Genomic DNA, 20,687 nt, shown 5'->3' on the forward strand with positions numbered 1-20,687 from the left:
GTGTTTAACTTATGAATCAACTTATGTTGATTCTGGGTTTTAGAGTATAGGTAAATATTTAGCGTTTGCTTTATTTGGCACTTGTATAGTAAGAATTCTTTTGTTTGAAACTGTGGAATCTTGTGGCTTCATTCTTTCAGTAAATAACTGGGATTTTGGATTTCTTTCTTTTAAAAAAAAGTTACTGGTCTCGACCAAGATTGTAACAAAATTGGGGGCTCATCTGAGATCATAACAAACCCAAAATCCTTACATGCTAAGATACAGATGTTGTATAAATTGTGGCTACTTCTTGGAGCTGCCCATACAGAGTGTGGTAAGATGTAAAGCTCAAATTATTTTTTGTAACAGCTAATGGAATCACATGCTTTAATCATTGGAACCTGATGTCCATCTAGTTGTCCATCATTCATGTAACACCATTACTAAAATGAAGGTCACACCCACAAACTCCAAATATTTATATTATACTTTTGGATCTCCAGTGGTCATCCACAGCAAATTGGTGGACTTGGTGGTTTTAAATGTGGCTGTACCAAGTACCAATGGATTTTTTCAATGGAGCTCAACATTCTTATTGGGAAAACACGCTGGAACAAAATCTTGAGATAAATTGTATTAAATTTAATTCCACTGCCGACTGCATAACACATCATTTTGTAGCTCTCATTGGAGTTAGATGATTGTTTGAAAAATCATGATGTTTGCTTCTACAATCTCATTCAGAGAAGAGACTTTGCACCACTACATCAAACAGATATACACGGACTATACAATATTTAGCTCATTGCACAGTCTAACCAGGCTTAAAATCATGAGCCAGTAACGGTTAGTTTCAAGCAGGGACAATAAAGTCACAGAGTCCTGATGAGGATATTGGCAAGTTCATATCCAGTCAAATTGGGAATGGTCAAAAATAACTGCAAACTCTGAATTGTTCAGTTTTAAGACCATAAATTACTGTTAGTGTTATTAGCAATCAAACAGTTGTTTTTATAGACTTTGGACCCAAACAAGAATGAAGTGGAGTCCACGTCTATATTGAACCAGTAAAGTAAAAAGCCTTAGTCAGTTTCAACAGGTATCTCCAACACAACAGAAACTACTGGCTAAATTGTGCACAGATCAATTTATACGTGATCACTGTTTGCTAAATATGTTTGCTGCAATGTAGTTGCAAGTTGTACTTCTACCTATTTCCTATCTACTGCAAAAGAAGTTAGTCATGTGTTGGAAATCAACTTGTGACAACAGCTGGTTTGAATCCTTTAATCAAGAGCAAGCACAAGTCATGTATAAGGGGTCATGAATGTCTCATTTCAGATGGACAAAGCACCTTGCTAAAAATACAAACAAATGGCGTTATAGGCCATTGGTATTTTGATCCCTGTTTACTACAAATTGTTATATCAGAATATGCTGATTATTTTCCTGTTATTAAGTATTTGATGTAAGTTGCAGATGTCACATCTTTGGCATTACATGGCCTTTATTCCTTGTAACTGAATACTTCCTCCCTCACCTGGGTTGTATGGTTGTATGTTGTCTCATGTCCATATATACATGATACAGTCCTGACTAGGTGCTGACTTCATGCTGACTTCTAGCAGACTCACCAATACCCTTTACTACTCCCATGTGACTCTCTATATCATAACGTGGGCAGTACTATTTCCCCAGTCCCACATGAATCCTTACAACTCTGAACACCCTAATACTACACCTCCTCCCAAATTTTTACCCAAATGTATTCACAATAAAACATACATTATCCTTCTCCCCAACAATGCTCTGACTTGACAGATTCAGACAATCTGGAGGCTTTATGACTCTTCAGATCTTGTTCTTTTCAGGTTTGGAGCAGTGGCAATCTTAACTGCTTTTGGTTGATTTTGTTGGTCTGGAGTTGAAGTTGTGGTACTTGGTGTTTCAAATACTCAGGTGTCATCATCTGTTTTATTTCTTGCACCCCTTAGTTTTGTATTTTTCTTTGTCAACAATCTGTTTTCCTTGTTCGGATACCTTGGGCTTATCCCTCTCGTCCCTGAGAGACAGCATTTATTACCCATCCTTAATTGTCTTTGAGAAGGTAGTGGTGAGCTGCCTTCTTGAACTGCTGCAGTCAATGTGGTGTAGGTACACGCACAGTGCAGTTAGGAAGGGAATTCCAGGGTTTAGACCCATCGATAGTGAAGGAATGGCAATGTATTTCCAAGTCAGGATGGTGAATGACCTGGAGGGAAACTGCCAGGTGGTGGTGTTCCCATCTATCTGCTGCCCCTATCCTTCTGGATGATAGTGGTTGTGGGTTTGGAAGGCGATGTCGAAGCAGCTTTGGTGAATTCCTGCAGTGCATCTTGTAAATGGTACACACTGCTGCTACTGTGCGTCAGTGTTGGGGGAATGAATGTTTGTGGATGGGGTGCCAATCAAGTGGGCCGCATTGTCCTGGATGGTGTCAAGCTTCTTGAATGTTGTGGGAGCTGCACTCATCCAGGCAAGTGGGGAGTAGTCCATCAACTCCTGACTTGTGCCTTGTAGCTGGTGGACAGGCTTTGAAGAGTCAGGAGGTGAGTTACTCGTCGCAGGATTCCTAGCCTCTGACCTGCTCTTGCAGCCACAGTATTTATATGGCTAGTCCATTTCAGTTTCTGGTTAATGGTAACCCCGAGAATGTTGATAGTGGGGGATTCAGTGATGGTAATGCCATTGAACATCAAGAGGTAATGGTTAGATTCTCTCTTGTTGGAGATGGTCATTGCCTGGTACTTATGTGGCATGAATATTACTTGCCAACTGTCAGCCCAAGCCTGAATACTGTCCAGGTCTTGCTGCATTTGAACATGGACTGCTTCAGTATCTGAGGAGTTGTGAATGTTGCTGAACATTGTGCAATCATAAGCGAACATCCCCACTTCTGACCTTATGATGGAATAAAGGTCATTGGTGAAGCAGCTGAAGATGGCTGGATCGAGGACACTACCCTGAGGAACTCCTGCAATGATGTCCTGGAGCTGAAATGACTGACCTCCAGCAACCACAACCATCTTCCTTTGTGCTAGGTATGAATCTAACAAGCAGAGAATTTTCCCCTTGATTCACATTGACTCCAGTTTTGCTAGATCTCCTTGATGCCACACTCAGTCAAATGCAGCCTTAATGTCAAGGGCAGTCACTCTCACCTCACCTCGGGAGTTCAGCTCTTTTTGTCCATGTTTGAACCTAGGCTGTACTGAGGTTTGGAGCTGAACCCAAACTGGGTGTCAATGGGCAGGTTGTCGTGAGGCAAGTGCCACTTGATAGCACTGTTGATGATCCGTTCTAATATTTTACTGATGAGCAAGAGTAGACTGATGGGATGGAAATTGGCCGGGTTGGATTTGTCCTGCTTTTTGTGTACAGGACATAACTGGGAAATTTTCCACATAGCTCAGTAGATGCCAGTTGTAGCTGTACTGGGACAGATTGGCTAGGGATGCGGCAAGTTCTGGAGCACATGTCTTCAGTACTCTTGCTGGAATATTGTCAGGGCCCATAGCCTTTGCTGTATCCAGTGCCTTCAGTTGTTTCTTGATATCACATGGAGTGAATTGAATTGGCTGAAGACTGGCATCTGTGATGCTGGGGACCACTGGAGCAGGCCAACATGAATCATCCACCCGGCACTTCTGGCTGAAAATTGTTGCAAATGCTTCAGCCTTATCTTTTGCACTGATGTGCTGGGCTCCCCCATCATTGAGGATGGGGATATTTGTGGAGCCTCCTCCTCCAGTGAGTTGTTTAATTGTCCACCACCATTCATGACTGGATGTGGCAGGACTGCAGAGCTGAGATCTGATCCGTTGGTTGTGGGATTGCTTAGCTCTGTCTATAATTTGCTGCTTATGCTGTTTGGTATGCAAGTGGTCCTCTGTTATAGCTGCATCTCATTTTTAGGTATGTCTGGTGCTACTCCTGGCATGCCCTCCTGCACTCTTCATTGAACTGGGTTGATCCCCTGGCTTGATGGTAATGGTAGAGTGGGGAATATGCCAGGCCATGAGGTTACAGATTGTTTTCGAGTACAATTCTGCTGCTGATGGCGCATAGCACCTCATGGATCCCCAGTCTTGAGTTGCTAGATCTGTTAGAAATCTATCCCATTTAGCACGCTGGTAGTGCCACACAATATGATGGAGGGTACCCTCAATGTGAAGGCGGGACTTTGTCTCCACAAGGACTGTGCAGTGCCACTCCTACCGATACTGTCATGGACAGATGCATCTGCAACAGGCAGGCTGGTTAGTATGAGGTCATGTATTTTTTTCCTTCTTGTTGGTTCCCTCACCAACCACATACCCAATCTAGCAGCTATGTCCTTTAGGACTCAGCCAGCTCAGTCAGTAGTGGTGTTGCTGAGCAACTCTTGGTGATGGACATTGAAGTCCCCCACCCAAAGTACATTCTGTGCTCTTACCACCCTCAGTTCTTCCTTCAGGTTATGTTCAATGTGGAGAGGCACTGATTCATCAGCTGAGGGAGGGTGGTTCGTGGTAATCAGCAGAAGGTTGTCCATCTTTGACCTGATGCCATGAGACTTCATGGGGTGCTGAGCTGATGTCGAGGACTCCCAGGGCAATCCTTCCCGCCACCTTTGCTGGGTCTGTCCTGCTGGACAGGACATACCCAAGGATGGTGATGGTGTCTGGGACATTATCTGTAAGATATGATTCTGTGAGGATGACTATGGTTTTGCTGGCAGACTTCCGATTGCCTGACAATTTGAATGACTTTTTCCAAAGTCAGATCTTCTTTAGACTGGAGTACATCCGAAAGAGTATCATCAGCCAATACCAATACTATTCGGTCTCTTATGAGCTCCGAATTAAGGTCACCATAGTCGCAGCCTTAGCCAATCTGTAAACCTCAGTTTTGAAAGAGTCTATGGGTTCCCTGGGCTTTTGGACTTTCTTGTTAAATTTTGTTCATTCCAAAATTTTATTGCTTTTTATTGATTGATTAAAGTAGGTGACAAAGGACTTCATGACCTCTTCAAAGTTATCGGAAGATTAATTTATTCCTTGTTTGGCAATTATGTCATTAGCTATTGGACCTACTGAATATAATAATGCATTAACTTGTTTAACCTCTATTTTCTTATTCAAGCCTGATGCTATCAAATATCTTAAAAATCTTTTTCTATGTAACACCCAATTTTGGGCCTGGTCTGGTCCTTCCATCTGTCAGTGTGGGTTTACCACCCATGGCTGTTTTCAGCACAGGGGAGTACAGCTTTATTTTTTTTTTTCTTCCTTCCATGCTTGTTGGAATCTGACGGGCTACTGTTGCACTTATGGAGCCATTTTAAACTTCAGTGATTCTGCAGAAAATCTTTTGAACAAATTGTTTTGGTCAGCTAGTTTCTTTTCCGAGCTTGGAGAATCAAATTGAAGCTAATTATTTTGCTCTGACTTCTCTTTAGTATTTTTTCCATTTGCACATGGTTGCAATGTGTAAGGACACTGACTCTAGATCCAGGCTGCTTATTAATCAATCAGTGTGCCAGTGCTGCCTGACTATTGCGCCAAATTTAAAAACTTATTTCAGCCTTTTATTTGGAGTTTGCTCACCCTTTTGCAACCTGGCTAGGTTCTTTGATTCAGCTTTTGATCAGGTCTCTCAACAGACCTTACTTGCTCCAGTGGAGTCCTTTTATGCTACACAGTGGATCTTTCCTCTGTCCCTCAGTCTCCATGCCTATAATGGAGTTTCCCAGGCAATTGCCAGCTGTGTATTCAAGGTTTTCAATTTAGACGCACTTCTCTCAGGTCAGACTGCAGTTTCTTTACTTCTTCATTCTTAGTTCTTCACCTGCTGCCACCATGTTGCATGTTTGTATGTTGTCTCAGGAAGAGGTCTAGAAGCTTGTATGGTCGAACAATAACTGTGTGTTAATAACACATAACTATATACATACATACTGGACAGAGTCCTGACTAGGTGCTATCTTCATGATGACTTCCAGCAGACACACTACTACTCTCGACTACTCTGATGTGACTATATCACAATGTGAGTGGTAGTTTTCCCCAATCCCACATCAATCTTTATGGTCCCAAACACACTAATACTACAATCTGTGAAGTTAACTTGAGTAGACAAGTCATTTTTGTTTCCATCAGTGGGAACAAATTAGGAAAATTAAGCAGAATATTTTAAACACCTGGCCATGGAATGAAGTGTAAGCATATAATTTCTGGACTTCTGTGCATACTTATAGTACCTAAATCCAACTTGGAATCAAATGACATATTTGTATTTCCACAAGAACGTGAGAAAGCATTGCAAAATAGAAGTTTTTCAGCACATCAAGCCCATCCTTTCACCAGACCTTATGCAATTACAGTTTCCTGAGAAAAGCTTTCCAAGTTTTCTCACTGCCCCAAAAGTTAAATCAAGTGAAACCATGGAATATCCAACTAACCTTAGGTACTCATAACTATTTACTTTTCTTGCAGAATATTTCAAAGGTCACAACGTTTCAAGAGCCACCGTGTTCTCAAAATTATTTGACCCTATACTTTTTCTAATAAGCCTTAATTTCCCTTCCCCAAATATTTGTTATTAGAGAAATGAGAAGTTTCCTCAGTTCATGGAAAATAATTGAATAAGCTGCCTCCCAAGAGATTTTTAGACTGTTTGATGTTAACACTGCTAAATCAACAGGCAGTTGTAAAATATCCAAATTGCTTCAAACATGCATGTGCAAGTCAGTTAATCTTGTCTAAGGCGCATACTCGATAACAACGCTTTTAACATTATCGCAATGCCCTATCAACCAAGTGTAAGTTCCATATTTTTTTCGAACAATAGGACATAATTTTTAATGCTGAGGTTTGAAAATATTTTTCTCTAAATATACTATTCTGGCTCTCATAAAACTCAATTAAATTTATATGTATATTAACTCATAATTTAAAAGCCTCGGGTTTTACAGTAGCATTTTCCACATTCTAAAATGTCTGTTTAAAATCTTGCTAAACATGAACCGTCCCCAAATCAACAATGTCACATCTAAAGATTGTATCACCCATAAAAATAAGTAATTTTCCTCTCTGCTGCTCCTAAACAGCCTGTAAAAAAAGGTACAACATTTCCAGTCAGCATAGTATCTCAAGTGTCCATATGACTTTTCTGGAGATACACCTAAATGCACCTGAAGAAGGTGCAGCAATGTAAACTGCATTCACACAAATACCAGAGAGCCTTGTAAACAGATCTGCCATAATGGCAGTTGCAGATCAGGGACAGTTTGCTCCCATACTTGTATTACTGCTTGTTGGACTGTTCTTTGTCAAGGGAAAGGCTGGCATTATCAAGGATAAGCATTGTTTTTGTTTGATTTTCAAATAAAATATATATTTTGCTGTTTCAGCACTTGTTGCTGAATTTCAATCTTTTATATGTAGTGATGGAAGCCAAGTCCAATGCTGTCACCACCACCATCCACCCCACCGAATATGGATTATTTGGATGCAGAAAAGCAAAGAAACAGCCCATGCAGCCAAATAAGTCCTTGCTGATGTTTATTCTTTACATCAAGCTCCTCTATCCTCCTTCATCGATAACCATCTATACTATATGTAGCTTCCCCATTAATGCATCCATATATTCATCTCACCCATTCCACATTCTCACTGCTCTCTGGTAGTTTTTTCTGAATTTCCCACTTGAATTCTTTATAACTATCTTATATTGATGGCCTCTAGTTTTGCTCTTTGCCACCAGCGGAAGAACTCTCCAGTGTCTACTCGGTCTGAACCTTTCAGACCCCCGCACACCGATGTTAAAATTCTGGCCATAATTTCCTGTAAACTATAAGTTCCCTTCGTAACGTCTGTCAATACTCATCTTGTTATAACAACTTCTTGTTTCCCAACCAAAAATTCTTTTCTCTCCTAACCAGTCTGCGCTATCCCAGTTGGGATGAAAAGGGAAGTTTCAAAGTCAATGAGAACCATCCTATTTCTGCACCATCAGTCATACTTGCTTTCTTTATTCCTGCATCTACTCAGCTGCACAGTTTTGTCCACTTGCTAGTTCCCTCCAATGCAAAATGCAAGAGCACTGGACTGTTCCTGAGAGTCCTAAGCCAACCAGAACATAATAGTTCAAATGAATTAATGGGGAGCTAACACTTTAAATTGAAATAAACACCATTGTCATGTAAATCAGTTTTTGGCAGACACGTAGGAGACAGGATTTTCAGGTCGTCGGGCGGGTGCGGCAGGCAGGCCCGGGAGTGGCTGGGAAACGGTCCACCGCTCGCGATCAGCCCCAGACCACGATTTCACGCTGGCTGGCCAATTAACAGCCAACCAGTCTGAAAGGCGCACTGAGAAGCTCAGCGTTGTCGGGGTGAGGGCGGGAGGAGTGTGAGTGCAAAGGTCTGCGCAGGGGAGCGCGCACTGAAAGCACCCTGAAGGCAGGGGGCTGCCTCAGGGAGCCGAGCAATTTTAAAATCAAAAAATAAAGATTTTTAAAATCTGAAAAAAAATGTCCCGACATAGGACTCGCTCACTATAACATAAAAATTCTGCCCAAAAATGTATTTATATTTACTTTTTATTTAATTGTGGAAAACTCATCCTGCCCATGGATGGTTTCCTAAAAAATCCAAAGGCTGCCTGGCCGATTCGCTCGCCCGCCGACTGCAAGGTTGGATGGGCAGCAAAAAATATGTTTAATTGATTAAGGGCCTTCACGCTCGCCCAACGTCATTGTGCACTATTTTACACCCAGTCAGGTAAGGCAAGCACCTGCCCGTGGAACCTAAAATCCTGACCATGAAGTTAAAAACTTATCACTCTTCATGATCATCAACAACAGCTTGCATTTATATTGTGTTTTTAACTTCGTAAAATGTCCCAGTCTCAGGATAAGAAGCCAATCATCTAGGACTGAGATAAGGAAAAATTACTTCACTTAAAGGGTTTTCAATCTTTGGAATTCTTGACCCCAGAGGGCTGTGGATGCTCCATTATTGAATACAGTTAAGGCTGGGATAGACAATTTTTGGTTTCTCAAGAGAATCAAGGAATATGGGGTGCGGGTAAGAAAGTGGAGTTGAAACACATAATCATATTGAATGGCAGGGAAGGCTCAATGGGCCATGTGGTTTAATCCTGCTCCTATTTCTTATGTTATTGTGAGAATTCCAGAGTTTAGGGCCGAGACACTTGAAAGTATAGCCACCAACACTGAAGCGGTTAAAATAGGGGATGTACAAACCAGAATTGGAGGAGTGCAGAGATCTCAGAGGGCTGTAGGGCTGGAGGAGGTTATACAGTTACAGGCAAGGCCGTGGAGGAGTTTGAAAACAAAGATGAGAAATTTAAAATTGAGGCATTGCCAGGGTCCAGACCTAAATCTTGCCCGAATACCTCTAAGAATCAAATTGCTTTGGCTATTATTTGGAGCTTTAACTGGATCATTTCAGTTAATTGTGCGGTTGCCATTGAGTCCCAAGCAATGTCCAACCTTCTTCCTCTACCTGGCCTTTAGCCCTGTCGGATGTTGCCACATGAACCAGAAACACTCAAACAAATGGTAATAAGGCTTCAGAGAAAGTTTGGACATTGAAGCTGTCAGTCTGGTGGAATGTAATAAATGGTCCCACGAGAGGAAGATCACTCCTATGACTCTGTCTTTCATGTCTCTGGATATGGGAGAATTGGATACATGTATTCAAAAAATTTCATATAGATGTCTTAATTAAAGGCTAAAGTACAGCTGCACTGAGATCACCCAAATCATTGGAATAGATCACACAAACAAAAACAGAATTACCTGGAAAAACTCAGCAGGTCTGGCAGCATCGGCGGAGAAGAAAAGTGTTGACGTTTCGAGTCCTCATGACCCTTCGACAGAACTTGAGTTCGAGTCCAAGAAAGAGTTGAAATATAAGCTGCCAGCTTATATTACCAGCTTATATTTCAACTCTTTCTTGGACTCGAACTCAAGTTCTGTCGAAGGGTCATGAGGACTCGAAACGTCAACTCTTTTCTTCTCCGCCGATGCTGCCAGACCTGCTGAGTTTTTCCAGGTAATTCTGTTTTTGTTTTTGTTTTGGATTTCCAGCATCCGCAGTTTTTTTGTTTTTATCATTGGAATAGATCCTCATCTTCACCTGAGCAGTAATCTGGCAGGGCAACCTCCAGCCTTTTGGAGAACTCAGCTAATTTTCATTCTATTGAAGTCAGTCTCATTGAACTCAATGGAATGAAAATCAGGTGGGTTTTTTAAAGGGTGGGTGATCTGTTCTGCAACATTACTGCCCAACTGGTGAAGTTGAAGATGAAAATGAAAAATCTTTCCAAAGTTTGCTGAAGCCTTTGCTGTCTGGACTTTATTAAACTGAATTTGAACCACCCCAAACAGTCACGCTACAAACTCAGTAAATTTTCTGCTTGGCAAAACAATCTTGCAGTTTCTGCAAAGAGGGGAGAAGTGTACAAGAGCTCCATTTTAAAAGGTAATTTAAAGCTAATTACGTGGTAAACTATCTATGAATGATTTCAAGCTCTTTAAAATAGGATTGCACAGTCCACACAATCTCAGAATTTATCTACATATTTGCAGCAATAACATTTTGGATGGTGAAAGCCAACAATGTTGCACCTTTCAGGAAAAGGAAACTAAAGCATTTCTGGTTACTGTGACAAAACATGCTAAAATAGGTGCACCTCTCTGAATGTATAAAGAATGTCTTTCACATTCTCAGGATGTCCCAGAGGACTTTATAGATCTTGAAGTTCTTTTGAAGTGTATGAACTGTTGTGAACTGTTGTAATGTAGAAAAACATAGCAGGCAATTTGTACACAGCAACATCTCACAAAAGGCAATTAGGCAAATTAGATATTCTGTCCTGACATTGGGAGACTTCTCCTGCTGTTCTCTCAAATAGTGTCATGGAATGTTTTACATCCATGAGGCAGCCGTTGAAACCTCAATCTAACATGTCACCCAAAAATGGCACCTCTGACAATGGGATACTGAAATGGGGTACCCCTTTCAGTACTGCAGAGATATGTGTGGGTATGTAGAATGATAGTGCAGGATTGGGAAAAGGTTGCTGATTTGACAATGAGATTTCTATTTTTATTCCAAGTGGTATTATGGTTGTGTTTTGCCCTTTTTTTCAAAATTTGTTCATGGGATGTGGGCATCAGTGGCCAGGCTAGCATTTATTGTCCATCCCTGATTGTCCTTGAGAAGGTGGTTTAACCATTGCAGTCCATGTAGTGTAGGTACACTCACAGTGCTGTTAGGAAGGGAGTTTCAGGATTTTGATCCAGCGACAGTGAAGGAATGGCGATATAGTTCGAAGTCAGGATGTTGTGTGGCTTGGAGGGGAGCTTGCAGGTGGTGGTGTTCCCATGCATCTCCAGCCCTTGTCTTTCTAGGTGATTGAGGTTGCAGGATTGGAAAGTGCTGTCAAAGTGCATCTTGTAGATGGTGCATTTTGCTGCCACTTTGCGTCGGCGGTGTAGCGAGCGAATGTTTATGGTGGTGAATAGGGTGCCAATGAAACTGGCTGCTCTGGCCTGGATGGTGTCAAGCTTCTTGAGTGTTGTTGGACCTGCACTCATCCAGGAGAATATTCCATCACACTCCTGACTTGTGCCTTGTGGATGGTGGAGAGTCAGGAGGTGAGTTATTTCCTGCAGAATTCCCAGCCTCTGACCTGCTCTTTTAGCCACTGTATTTATATTGCTAGTCCAGTTCAGTTTCTGGTCAATGGTAACCCCCAGGATGCTGTTAGTGGGGGATTCAGTGATGGTAATGCCATTGAGTGTCAAGGGGATGATGGTTGGATTCTCTCTTGTTGAAGATGGTCAAGGCCTTGCACGAATGTTACTTGCCACTTATCAGCCCAAGCCTGAATGTTGTCCAGGTCTTGCTGCATATGGACTCAGACTGCTACAACATCTGAGGAGTCACAAATGGTGCTGAACATTGTGCAATCATCAGCGAACATCCCCACTTTGATCTTATGCTGTAGGGAAGGTAGTTGATGAAGCAGTTGAAGATGGTTGGTTCGAGGTCACTACCCTGAGGAACTCCTGTAATGATGACCTGTGACTGAGATGATTGACCTCCAACAATCACAACCATCTTTCTTTGTGCTAGATATGACTCCAACCAGTGGAAAGTTTTCCCCGATGCCCAACGACTCCAGTTTTGCTCGGGTTCCAGGATGCCACACTCGGTCAAATGCTGTCTTATGTCAAGGGCAGTCAGTCTCACTTCACGTCTTGAGTCCATGTTTGGACCAGGGCTGTAATGAGTTCTGGATCAGAGTGGCTATGGCGAAACCCAAATTGAGTGTCAGTGTGCAAGATATTGCTGACTAAATGCTGCTTGAAAGCACTGTCAAAGAACCCTTGATCACTTTCTTATGATCGAGAGTAGTCTGCTGGGTCTGTAATTTGCCTGGTTGGATTTGTCCTGACTTATGTAAATAACTACGTTCCTGTAGCTCAAGAGAGGGCAAGCAAGAATTTTTAGATGCTGAGATGTGATTGTTTTCCCTCATCTACAATATTCCATAGCTCAGTGATATATGACTTTAGTTTCAGTGTCATTCCAACGTGCTGTCTTATTATGGATTCAAATTTCAAGGCTCATAGATTCAGTAAAACTAAAAATCCAAGACTTTGTTGGCGTGATTTGAATGGGATTCCTAATTCTATATTATGCATAGCCTTGATATGTAGAGATAAAAATATTTCATTGATTTTCTGTTTGTTTTTATTTTTATTGCAGAGCAAATCATAGAGAAAGACGAAGGTCCATACTATACACATCTTGGCTCTGGACCCACTGTGGCAGCAATTCGAGAACTAATGGAAGAAAGGTATGTTGATAACAAATTTCTATCCTTTTTTGAAATGGCAACATGACGAAAAATTACAGAGGAGAAACAAGGTTCACAGATAACTAGAAAAGGCAAATAATATTAAAGTATAATTCAGAAATAGATGAGATCAGATAGGGAGCAAATTGGGGGCAGAGTTTGCAATGCATGTATGAAAATGCACATAGCATGATAAATGAGGCTGGTGAGCTGCAGGCACAAGTCACCACATGGGATTATGACATAGTCAAAATAAAGGAACTGGCTCAAAGAAGAGAAGGATAAAGGAGGAAGTGGTATTATTGATCAAAGAAACTATTCTAGCCGTGGAGACGGATTTGTAGTCAAGGGCGAAAAATGGGACAATTTGGTTGTAACTAAGGGATAATATAGGAGCTGCGATGCAACTGGGTATATACTATAGGCTACCAAGTAGCGGAAGCGAGATAGAGGAGCAAATTAGGTAAATTATAGAAAGATGCAAGAAATACAGAGCCTTGATAATCAGGGATTTAATTACCTTATATAAACTGGGATAGTAACAGTGTAAAGGGCAAAGGGGAGGAGGGATTTCTGAAATGTATATGAGAACTTTCTTGATCAGCGTATTGTCCAACCAATGAGGAAGGAAGCAGTGCTGGATTTTGTTCTGAGGACTGAAGCAAGTGCAGCAAGTTTCAGTAGGAAAGCATTTGGAGAACAGTGATCATAATGTCATCAAGTTTTGAAGTAGTTATGGAAAAGAACAAAGTATAGTCAGTTGTAAAAATACTTAACTGGAGGGCTAATTCAAGTGATTTGTAAAGGGTTCTGACCCACAAAGATTAAATCAAAAATTGGCAGATAAGTCAGCAATTAACCAATGGGAGGCCTTCAAAGAGGAGAAGGTTCATATACGGAGTTGACATTTTACCAAGAGGGGAAAAGGAAGGGCATCCAAAGCTAGTTTCCTAGATGACTGGAGACAGAGGTTAAAATGAGATAGGAAAATAAGATTTACAATAATTTCAAGGTTCCTCACAAAGTAGAGAAGCAAGCTGAACACAGAAAGTACAAGGGAGATCTGAAATAAGGAATAAGAAATCAAAGAGAGAGAATAGCTTAATGGCTCACATAAAAGGGAACCCAAAACTCTTTGCAAACTCAAATAGTAAAAAGGCAGTCAACAAAAAGGTAGGGCCGATTAGAGACCCATAGGAGAGATTTCTGGGGGCAGAATGCATGGCTGAGTCACTAAATGAGTTCTTTACATTCTGTCTTCACTAGAGAAGATGATGGTGCCAATGTAGTGATAAAGGAACGGGCAGTCACAATTGGTTAGATAGAAATAGATAAAGCAGAGGCATCATAGGATGCATCCTAGGTTTTTGAGGGAAGTAAAGGTTGAAATTGTAGAGACTCTGACCACAATCTTCCAATACTCCTTGGATATGGAAATTGTGTCAGAGGGTTAAAGATTTCAAAAGTTGCACCCTAGTTAAAAAAGGGGGAGAGTGTTAAACCTGACAACACAAGGATAATCAGCCTAATGTCAAGGTGGAGAGACTTTTGGCGACAATAATCTGGGACAAAGTTTATTGGCATTTTGAGAAGTATGGGCTAATAAATGAAAGTCAACACAGATTTGTCAAAGGCCTCTCGTGTTTGATGAACTTGATTGAGTTCTTTGATGAAGTAATGGAGATGGTTGATGAGGGTAGTGCTAGTCATAAAATGTTTGGCAAAATTAAAGGCCATGGGATTAAAGGGACAGTGGCAGTATGGATACAAAATTGGCTAAGGGACAGAAAGCAGGCAGCAGTAAAAGTTGTTTTTTTAAATGAGAGGGAAGTGGTGTTTCTGGGGTTGGTATTAGACCCACTGCTCTTTTTGATATGTATTAATGATCTCGACTTTGTTGTAAAATGTGTGTAGCTCGATAGGTATCACGAAGAGGTTCTGAGTCTTGTATAATTTAACAGTAAGTGTTTCTTAACTATAGCAACTATATACATATATACAGTATAAAGTCTAAGCTGGGAGCTGTCTCTATGCTTGCCTCTACACACATCTCTGTGCAGTACAAAGCTGCCCTCTAGACTCTGGTCATGTGTCCCTTTACATCACACTGTGGGCGGTACTACACCCAGTCCCACATTGACTCTTTCTATGCTAGACCCTTATACTACACCACTCCCAAGTCATTATCCAATGTATTTACAATGCATTCCTATTTACTCAACAAATTTACATTACTTCTAGTACCCCTTCTCCCCTCCTCAAGTCTCTGTGTTTACAGGTTCAGGTGGTCTGGAGACTTTAAAATTCTTCCAGATCTTGTCTCGACAATAATTGGAGCAGTGGTAGACTCTGTTGTATTGGGTAAACCTTGATGAATAGGAGGTTGTTTTAGATGTGATCATTCTGGTGTTTAGTTGATTGATCTTAATTCTCATTTTTTGCTCTTTGGAGATGACCCACTTCTTCTCAACTCCCAATCTGGTATTATCGATGGTCATTGGTTTATCCTGTTCCTTATGGGGAGAACAAGCTCACAGCTTGTCTATCATGTTTATTCTGTTTATCTTCCTACGTGCAGTTCACCATATTTGGATGGAAGATGTCTCTTGCTGTTGTTTGCGTGTGACTTATCAATGGCCTTATCTTGCAGGTTAGCTTTCTGTGCAACGATGTTTTCATTGGTTAGCTTCCTTGCCTCACTGATGTGTGCTGCAGTCAGTTGATGACTGCTTCTCTGTTCCAGCATCGTCTGGCTAACAGTTGTACTGGATGGAGGTTGCAGCATCTGTGTAGTGGTGTCTTGAGGTATATTACCAACATATGTCAGAACCTGAGATTGAGGCTTTTCCTGCTGCTGGTTCATCTCTTGGCCTTCTTCCACTCAAGGTTTCATGGTAACCAGTTGAGTGGTTGGCTGGTCTGACCAACAAGGAGCTTCTGGCACCTGCCAAGACAGTGAACAAACCAGCTCTGCAAAGAGTGAAGGCAATTCAGAGCTGAAGTCCCATTTGAGAGTATATTTTCTGTTGGGCTCTTGGGAACTTGCAATTCTGTGTAATTGACGACAGAGGTTGTTTTGACGTCTTCTGACGTTTTCAGAAGGTTCAGGGCAACACAGGCAACTCTGCTCAGAAGAGAAAAACACTGGTTACGGATGATGTACATGACTTCAAATATTTGTTTGCTGCCATACTTTAATGGTTCCAGAATCATGCCTATCACCGGGAGTCTGATTTATTCAGGCCCACAGAGTAGTGTGTCTGCTACTTATAGCCAGAACACCCTTAGCCATGCTTCCTTGTCCAAGAGGACCATAACACTGGATTCAATGTCCAATTTAAAGTTTGTGAGACAATCATTAACCAAGATGTCCGCCTTCTAGAATGAAAATCCCTGATCTTTGACCTCACCTAAGAAGCATGGTCATGTTTCCTCTCGGTGTGGTGCTTCGACCTTGTGAATCATTTGTGCATCTGGTTGTTTTAGCCTTGCATAGCTTTCAGAAGTGTTCTATGTGATTGCAATTAAAACACTGTGCTGAGACTGCCAGACATTGATCATGCCTGTGGGATCGCTTGGCTCCAAAACATTGGCATAGTTGCCCACCCTTTAGTGGTTGGTTAGGGTATTGCTTCCCTTAGCCTGGTGTGTCCCAACTCTTCTGCTATTTTACTAGCTGGACAGTGGAGGTTGCTCTGTACCATGGTTTGCTTTCACCTTTTAAGATGGATCTGTGCTGTAAATGGATTTCAGATTGCCTGACAATCTGAGTGGCATTTTCAAGGGTCAACTCTTCCTTAGCTTGAAGCATGCCTGACAGTGCATCGTCCGTCACTCTGAAAACAATTCTGTCCCTGATTAGCTCTAATTTCAGGTCACTGTAGTCATAGCCTTCAACCTTTTTGTATAGCTCATTCATGAGGGAGTCAACAGGTTCTCCTGGATATTGGACATATTTGTTCAACTTTGCTCTTTCAGGGATCTTGTTGCTTCTCAAATTAAAAATATGTGTCAAATGACTGTAAAACATCATCAAACTTTGCTGAGGATTCATTGATTCCTTGTCTAGTATACCATCGGCTATTGGACCTACTGAATAAAGCAGTGTGTTAACCTGTTTAGCTTCTGTCTTTTTGTCTAGACCTGAAGCAATCATGTATCCAAAGTAATCTCTTTCTCCAAAGTCCCCAATTTTGGTCTGGGCCTTGGATGAGTCCAAACTATTCTGGTAAGGTAGCTTTTTGATCATTTTTGGCCATTTAAAATTAAAAGTGCGTAGAGCTTTAAATGCTGTAAGGAAATCCAAGATGGCACTGCAGTATGCTTCTTCTCAGCGAGATTTCCCATGCTTGTCAGTTTTGGCAGGTTCCCGCAGTAATGGCAGTCATGATTTCTGTGTTTTAAAATTTACAGCAGCAACTCCCTGAATCTATCTTATTAAGTTTTTCTCGGAGTATCTAAATATTTTTGGGTCGTAGAACTGTTGATTCCTGGTTTTTACTGGGTCTTTTAACTACTGATTATTTGTTATTTAATTTTTTTTATTGAAAGTGAGGGTAGCCACCACGTGGTTAGACACTGACTCAGAACCTGAGGCTGTTTGCGGTGCATTTCAAAGTGGTGATTCTGACTGCTGCTGACTTAAAAGCTTTTTTAAACTTATCCTGGCCAAGAACTTAGGTTTTTTAGCTCACCCCACTCGATCTTCTGACTCTGCATCTCTTGATATTGAGTTTTCTGCTGCAGTGCAGAGTTGTATTTCTGCCTTCTGCTTCCAGTTCTGCTTTGGAGCTTTTGTCTGGCAATCTCCTTCTCTGCTGTCGCTCTGGTGCTTTTCATCAGGTCAGAATTCTGCTCTTTTAATCTTCCAGATTTTAAATTTCTTCTCCAGTCTCTGAGAGGTTCTAGGTTGTTCCGATCATTGTCACCATGTTGTAAGATGTGTATAGTTCTATAGGTCTCACAAAGAGGTTCTGAGTCTTGTATAGTTTAACAGTAAGTGTTTATGACAAAGTGTTTATGAACTACTAGTTAATAAAATTACATATATACAGTATAAGTTCTAAGCTGGGAGCTCTGTCGAAGCTTGCCTCTACTTATGTCTCTGTTTATTACAAGACTGTACTCTAGACTTGGGTCCCTTTACATCACACTATTGACAGTACTGTACCCAATCCCACATTAACCCTTTCTATGCTGGACCCTTATACTACAGACTTGGGTATACCCAACTCAACTTTATAAATGATAGAACACTCAAAAATGTATTAACAATTGGAAGGATAGCAACAGACCTCAAAAAGACATTGACAGATTGGTGAAATAGGCAGACATATGGCAGATGAAACATGACACCGAGGTGTTTGAAATGATTCCTTTATTTGAAAGAATCAGGAGAGGCTATAGGGAACAATTTTAAAGGGAGTGAAGGAACAGGAGTTCCATGTACACAAATCTTTGAAGGGTTCAGGAAAAAGTGAGAAGGCTGTTCTAAAAAAAGCATGTGGGATCCTTGGCTTTATTAATAGAATGCAAAAGCAAGAAAATTATGATAAACCTTGACAAAACACTGGTTAAGACTCAGCTTCGGGTTGTTCAATTGGGGCACTATGCTTTAGGAAGGATGCTAAGGCATTGGTGAGGGTGTAGAATAGATTTACTAGAATGGTAACAGCGATGATAGACCTTAGTTAAGTGGTGAGACAGGAGAAGTTGGGGCTGTTCTCCTTATAACAGAAAAGTTGCAGAGGAAATTTGATAAAGATATTCAAAATCTTGAATGGTTTTGCTAGAATATATAAGGAGAAACTGTTTCCATTTGCAGAGGGATCAGTAGCCCAAGGATATAGATTTAAGGTGATTGTCAAAAGAATGCGAGGCAACATTCAAACCAGATAATTAAATAAATGTGGAATAACAAGCTACTATCGGTAGTGGTCACCATGGAACTACCAGATTGTCGTAAAACTCATCAGGCAGGATTTTTCGAATATTGGGGTTTCCTGTCCCACCACCCAAAGAGTCAACAAAGAACACCAATACTGGCTGCCCTGCAGCCACTTAACACTCATCAGGCCATTTATTAGCTAAGGCAAGACTTCCACTCCACCTGGTTGATTGGTTGGCAGCTTTGTAGTCCCAGCATTCCCAGGTTTGAGCGACACCCATTTAATTTATATAGGCCCAATTACCCACCAAGGTTGCATTCCAGACAGCCTACATGAGTTGTAAACTCTGGTGCCCTTTTGCCTCAATCCCTTGATCAGGACGGTATCACTTGGGTCCATCAGGGTGTTGATATTACCTTATCTCTTGGCAATACTGGCTTCTACATTTACTCTGGGTCCCAAGGAGGAAAGGGGACAACAATAGCAACAATTATTGGCATTAATATAGAGTCATTAATGTAAAAGAATGCCCCAAGATACTACATAGATACAGAGGCTCATGATGAGCATAAACACAAGTGAAAGAAGGAGCTATCAGGAGGGTAGAAAAATGCTTGGTAAAGGTTTGGGTTTTATGTAAGGTTTTAGCAGTGAGGGTCCACGTCCAAACTGCACAAGGATTTGGTCCACTGCTAAATTGCATCAGAAGTGCTCGAATTAGGATTTATATATTTTTTGTATGTTACTGTGAAAAGCACGAATGCTCCCCTTGCTCCCTTAGCTGAATCCGGAGTATACCAAGTGCTTTCCCCTCCTCCCATTTCCTTTGTTGCCATTCCACTCCATCCCTTGGACGTACCCATGGGTCTCTGCTGGCAAAACAAGGATCCTAGTATCATTTTATTCAAACAGTCGAATTGCCTTTAGCAATATGACTGACGCTGCAGCTCGCCCAATCTATGTCCAGGATTTTCCAGTCCCAACAGCAATGGGTTTAATAGCAGGCAGGGGTGGGGGGGCCAACGCAACGGGATCAGAAAAATCAGTTCCCCAATGGCCCGCCTGTCATATTGGGTCACCATTCCTGTCAGAGGCTGGCGCGAAGCCAATTTGCATCCCATTAATGTGCAGGTGAAGGCCCGACCGAAATTGTCACCCCCCTGTCCAATTATCCTTGCTGCCAAAGGGATATCACACATGTCTGGAACATGTCCGAAACAATGTGCCGTGGATATGTCGGGGTTCACTTGGATAAAGGCCTGGGCAGCTTGCAGAGATCGGAAGATGGAGGCTTCCAGCGACTGTGGACCCTGGAACAGCACGTACAACAGCGGATAGGTGGAGCATCAACCAAATGGATCATAGCATTGCAGGAGCTTCCAGGACGTGGATCTTCTTGCTGCAGGAGATTAAAAGATATGGATCTTCTCTAAGTTATGAAGAGAGATTGGATAGACCTGGGTTGTTTTCGTTGGAGCAGAGAAGACTGAGGGGCGACCTGAGGGAGGTGTACAAGATTATGAGGGGCATGGACAGGGTGAGTAGGGAGCAGCTGTTCCCCTTAGTTGAAGGGTCAGTCACAAGGAGGCATAATTTCATGATGAGGGGCAGGAGGTTTAGGGGGGATGTGAGGAAAAACTTTTTTACCCAGAGGGTGGTGATGGTCTGGAATGCATTGTCTGGGAGGGTGGTGGAGGTGGGTTGCCTCACATTCTTTAAAAAGTACCTGGATGAGCACTTAGCATGTCACAACATTTAAGGCTATGGGCCAAGTGCTGGTAAATGGGATTAGGTAGGTAGGTCAGGTGTTTCTCACGTGTCGGTGCAGACTCAATGGGCCGAAGGGCCACTTCAGCACTGTGATTTCTGTGATTCTCACTGCAGGTGGACGGCTGCATGA

General features: G+C 41.7%; 1 protein-coding gene across 12 annotated transcripts in view; it reads left to right on the forward strand.

Annotated features, from left to right (window-relative positions):
- Positions 1-20,687, forward strand: part of tet3 (tet methylcytosine dioxygenase 3) — a 535,430-nt gene that overhangs the window by 371,464 nt on the left and 143,279 nt on the right. For all 12 annotated transcript variants that reach the window (XM_041209398.1, XM_041209399.1, XM_041209408.1 and 9 more), the window contains one exon: positions 12,809-12,899. In XM_041209398.1, the coding sequence (XP_041065332.1) occupies positions 12,809-12,899 (91 nt within the window). The remainder of the gene's footprint in view (positions 1-12,808; positions 12,900-20,687) is intronic.

Source organism: Carcharodon carcharias, chromosome 17 (assembly GCF_017639515.1).
Source record: "Carcharodon carcharias isolate sCarCar2 chromosome 17, sCarCar2.pri, whole genome shotgun sequence".
Classification (NCBI taxonomy): Eukaryota; Metazoa; Chordata; class Chondrichthyes; order Lamniformes; family Lamnidae; genus Carcharodon; species Carcharodon carcharias.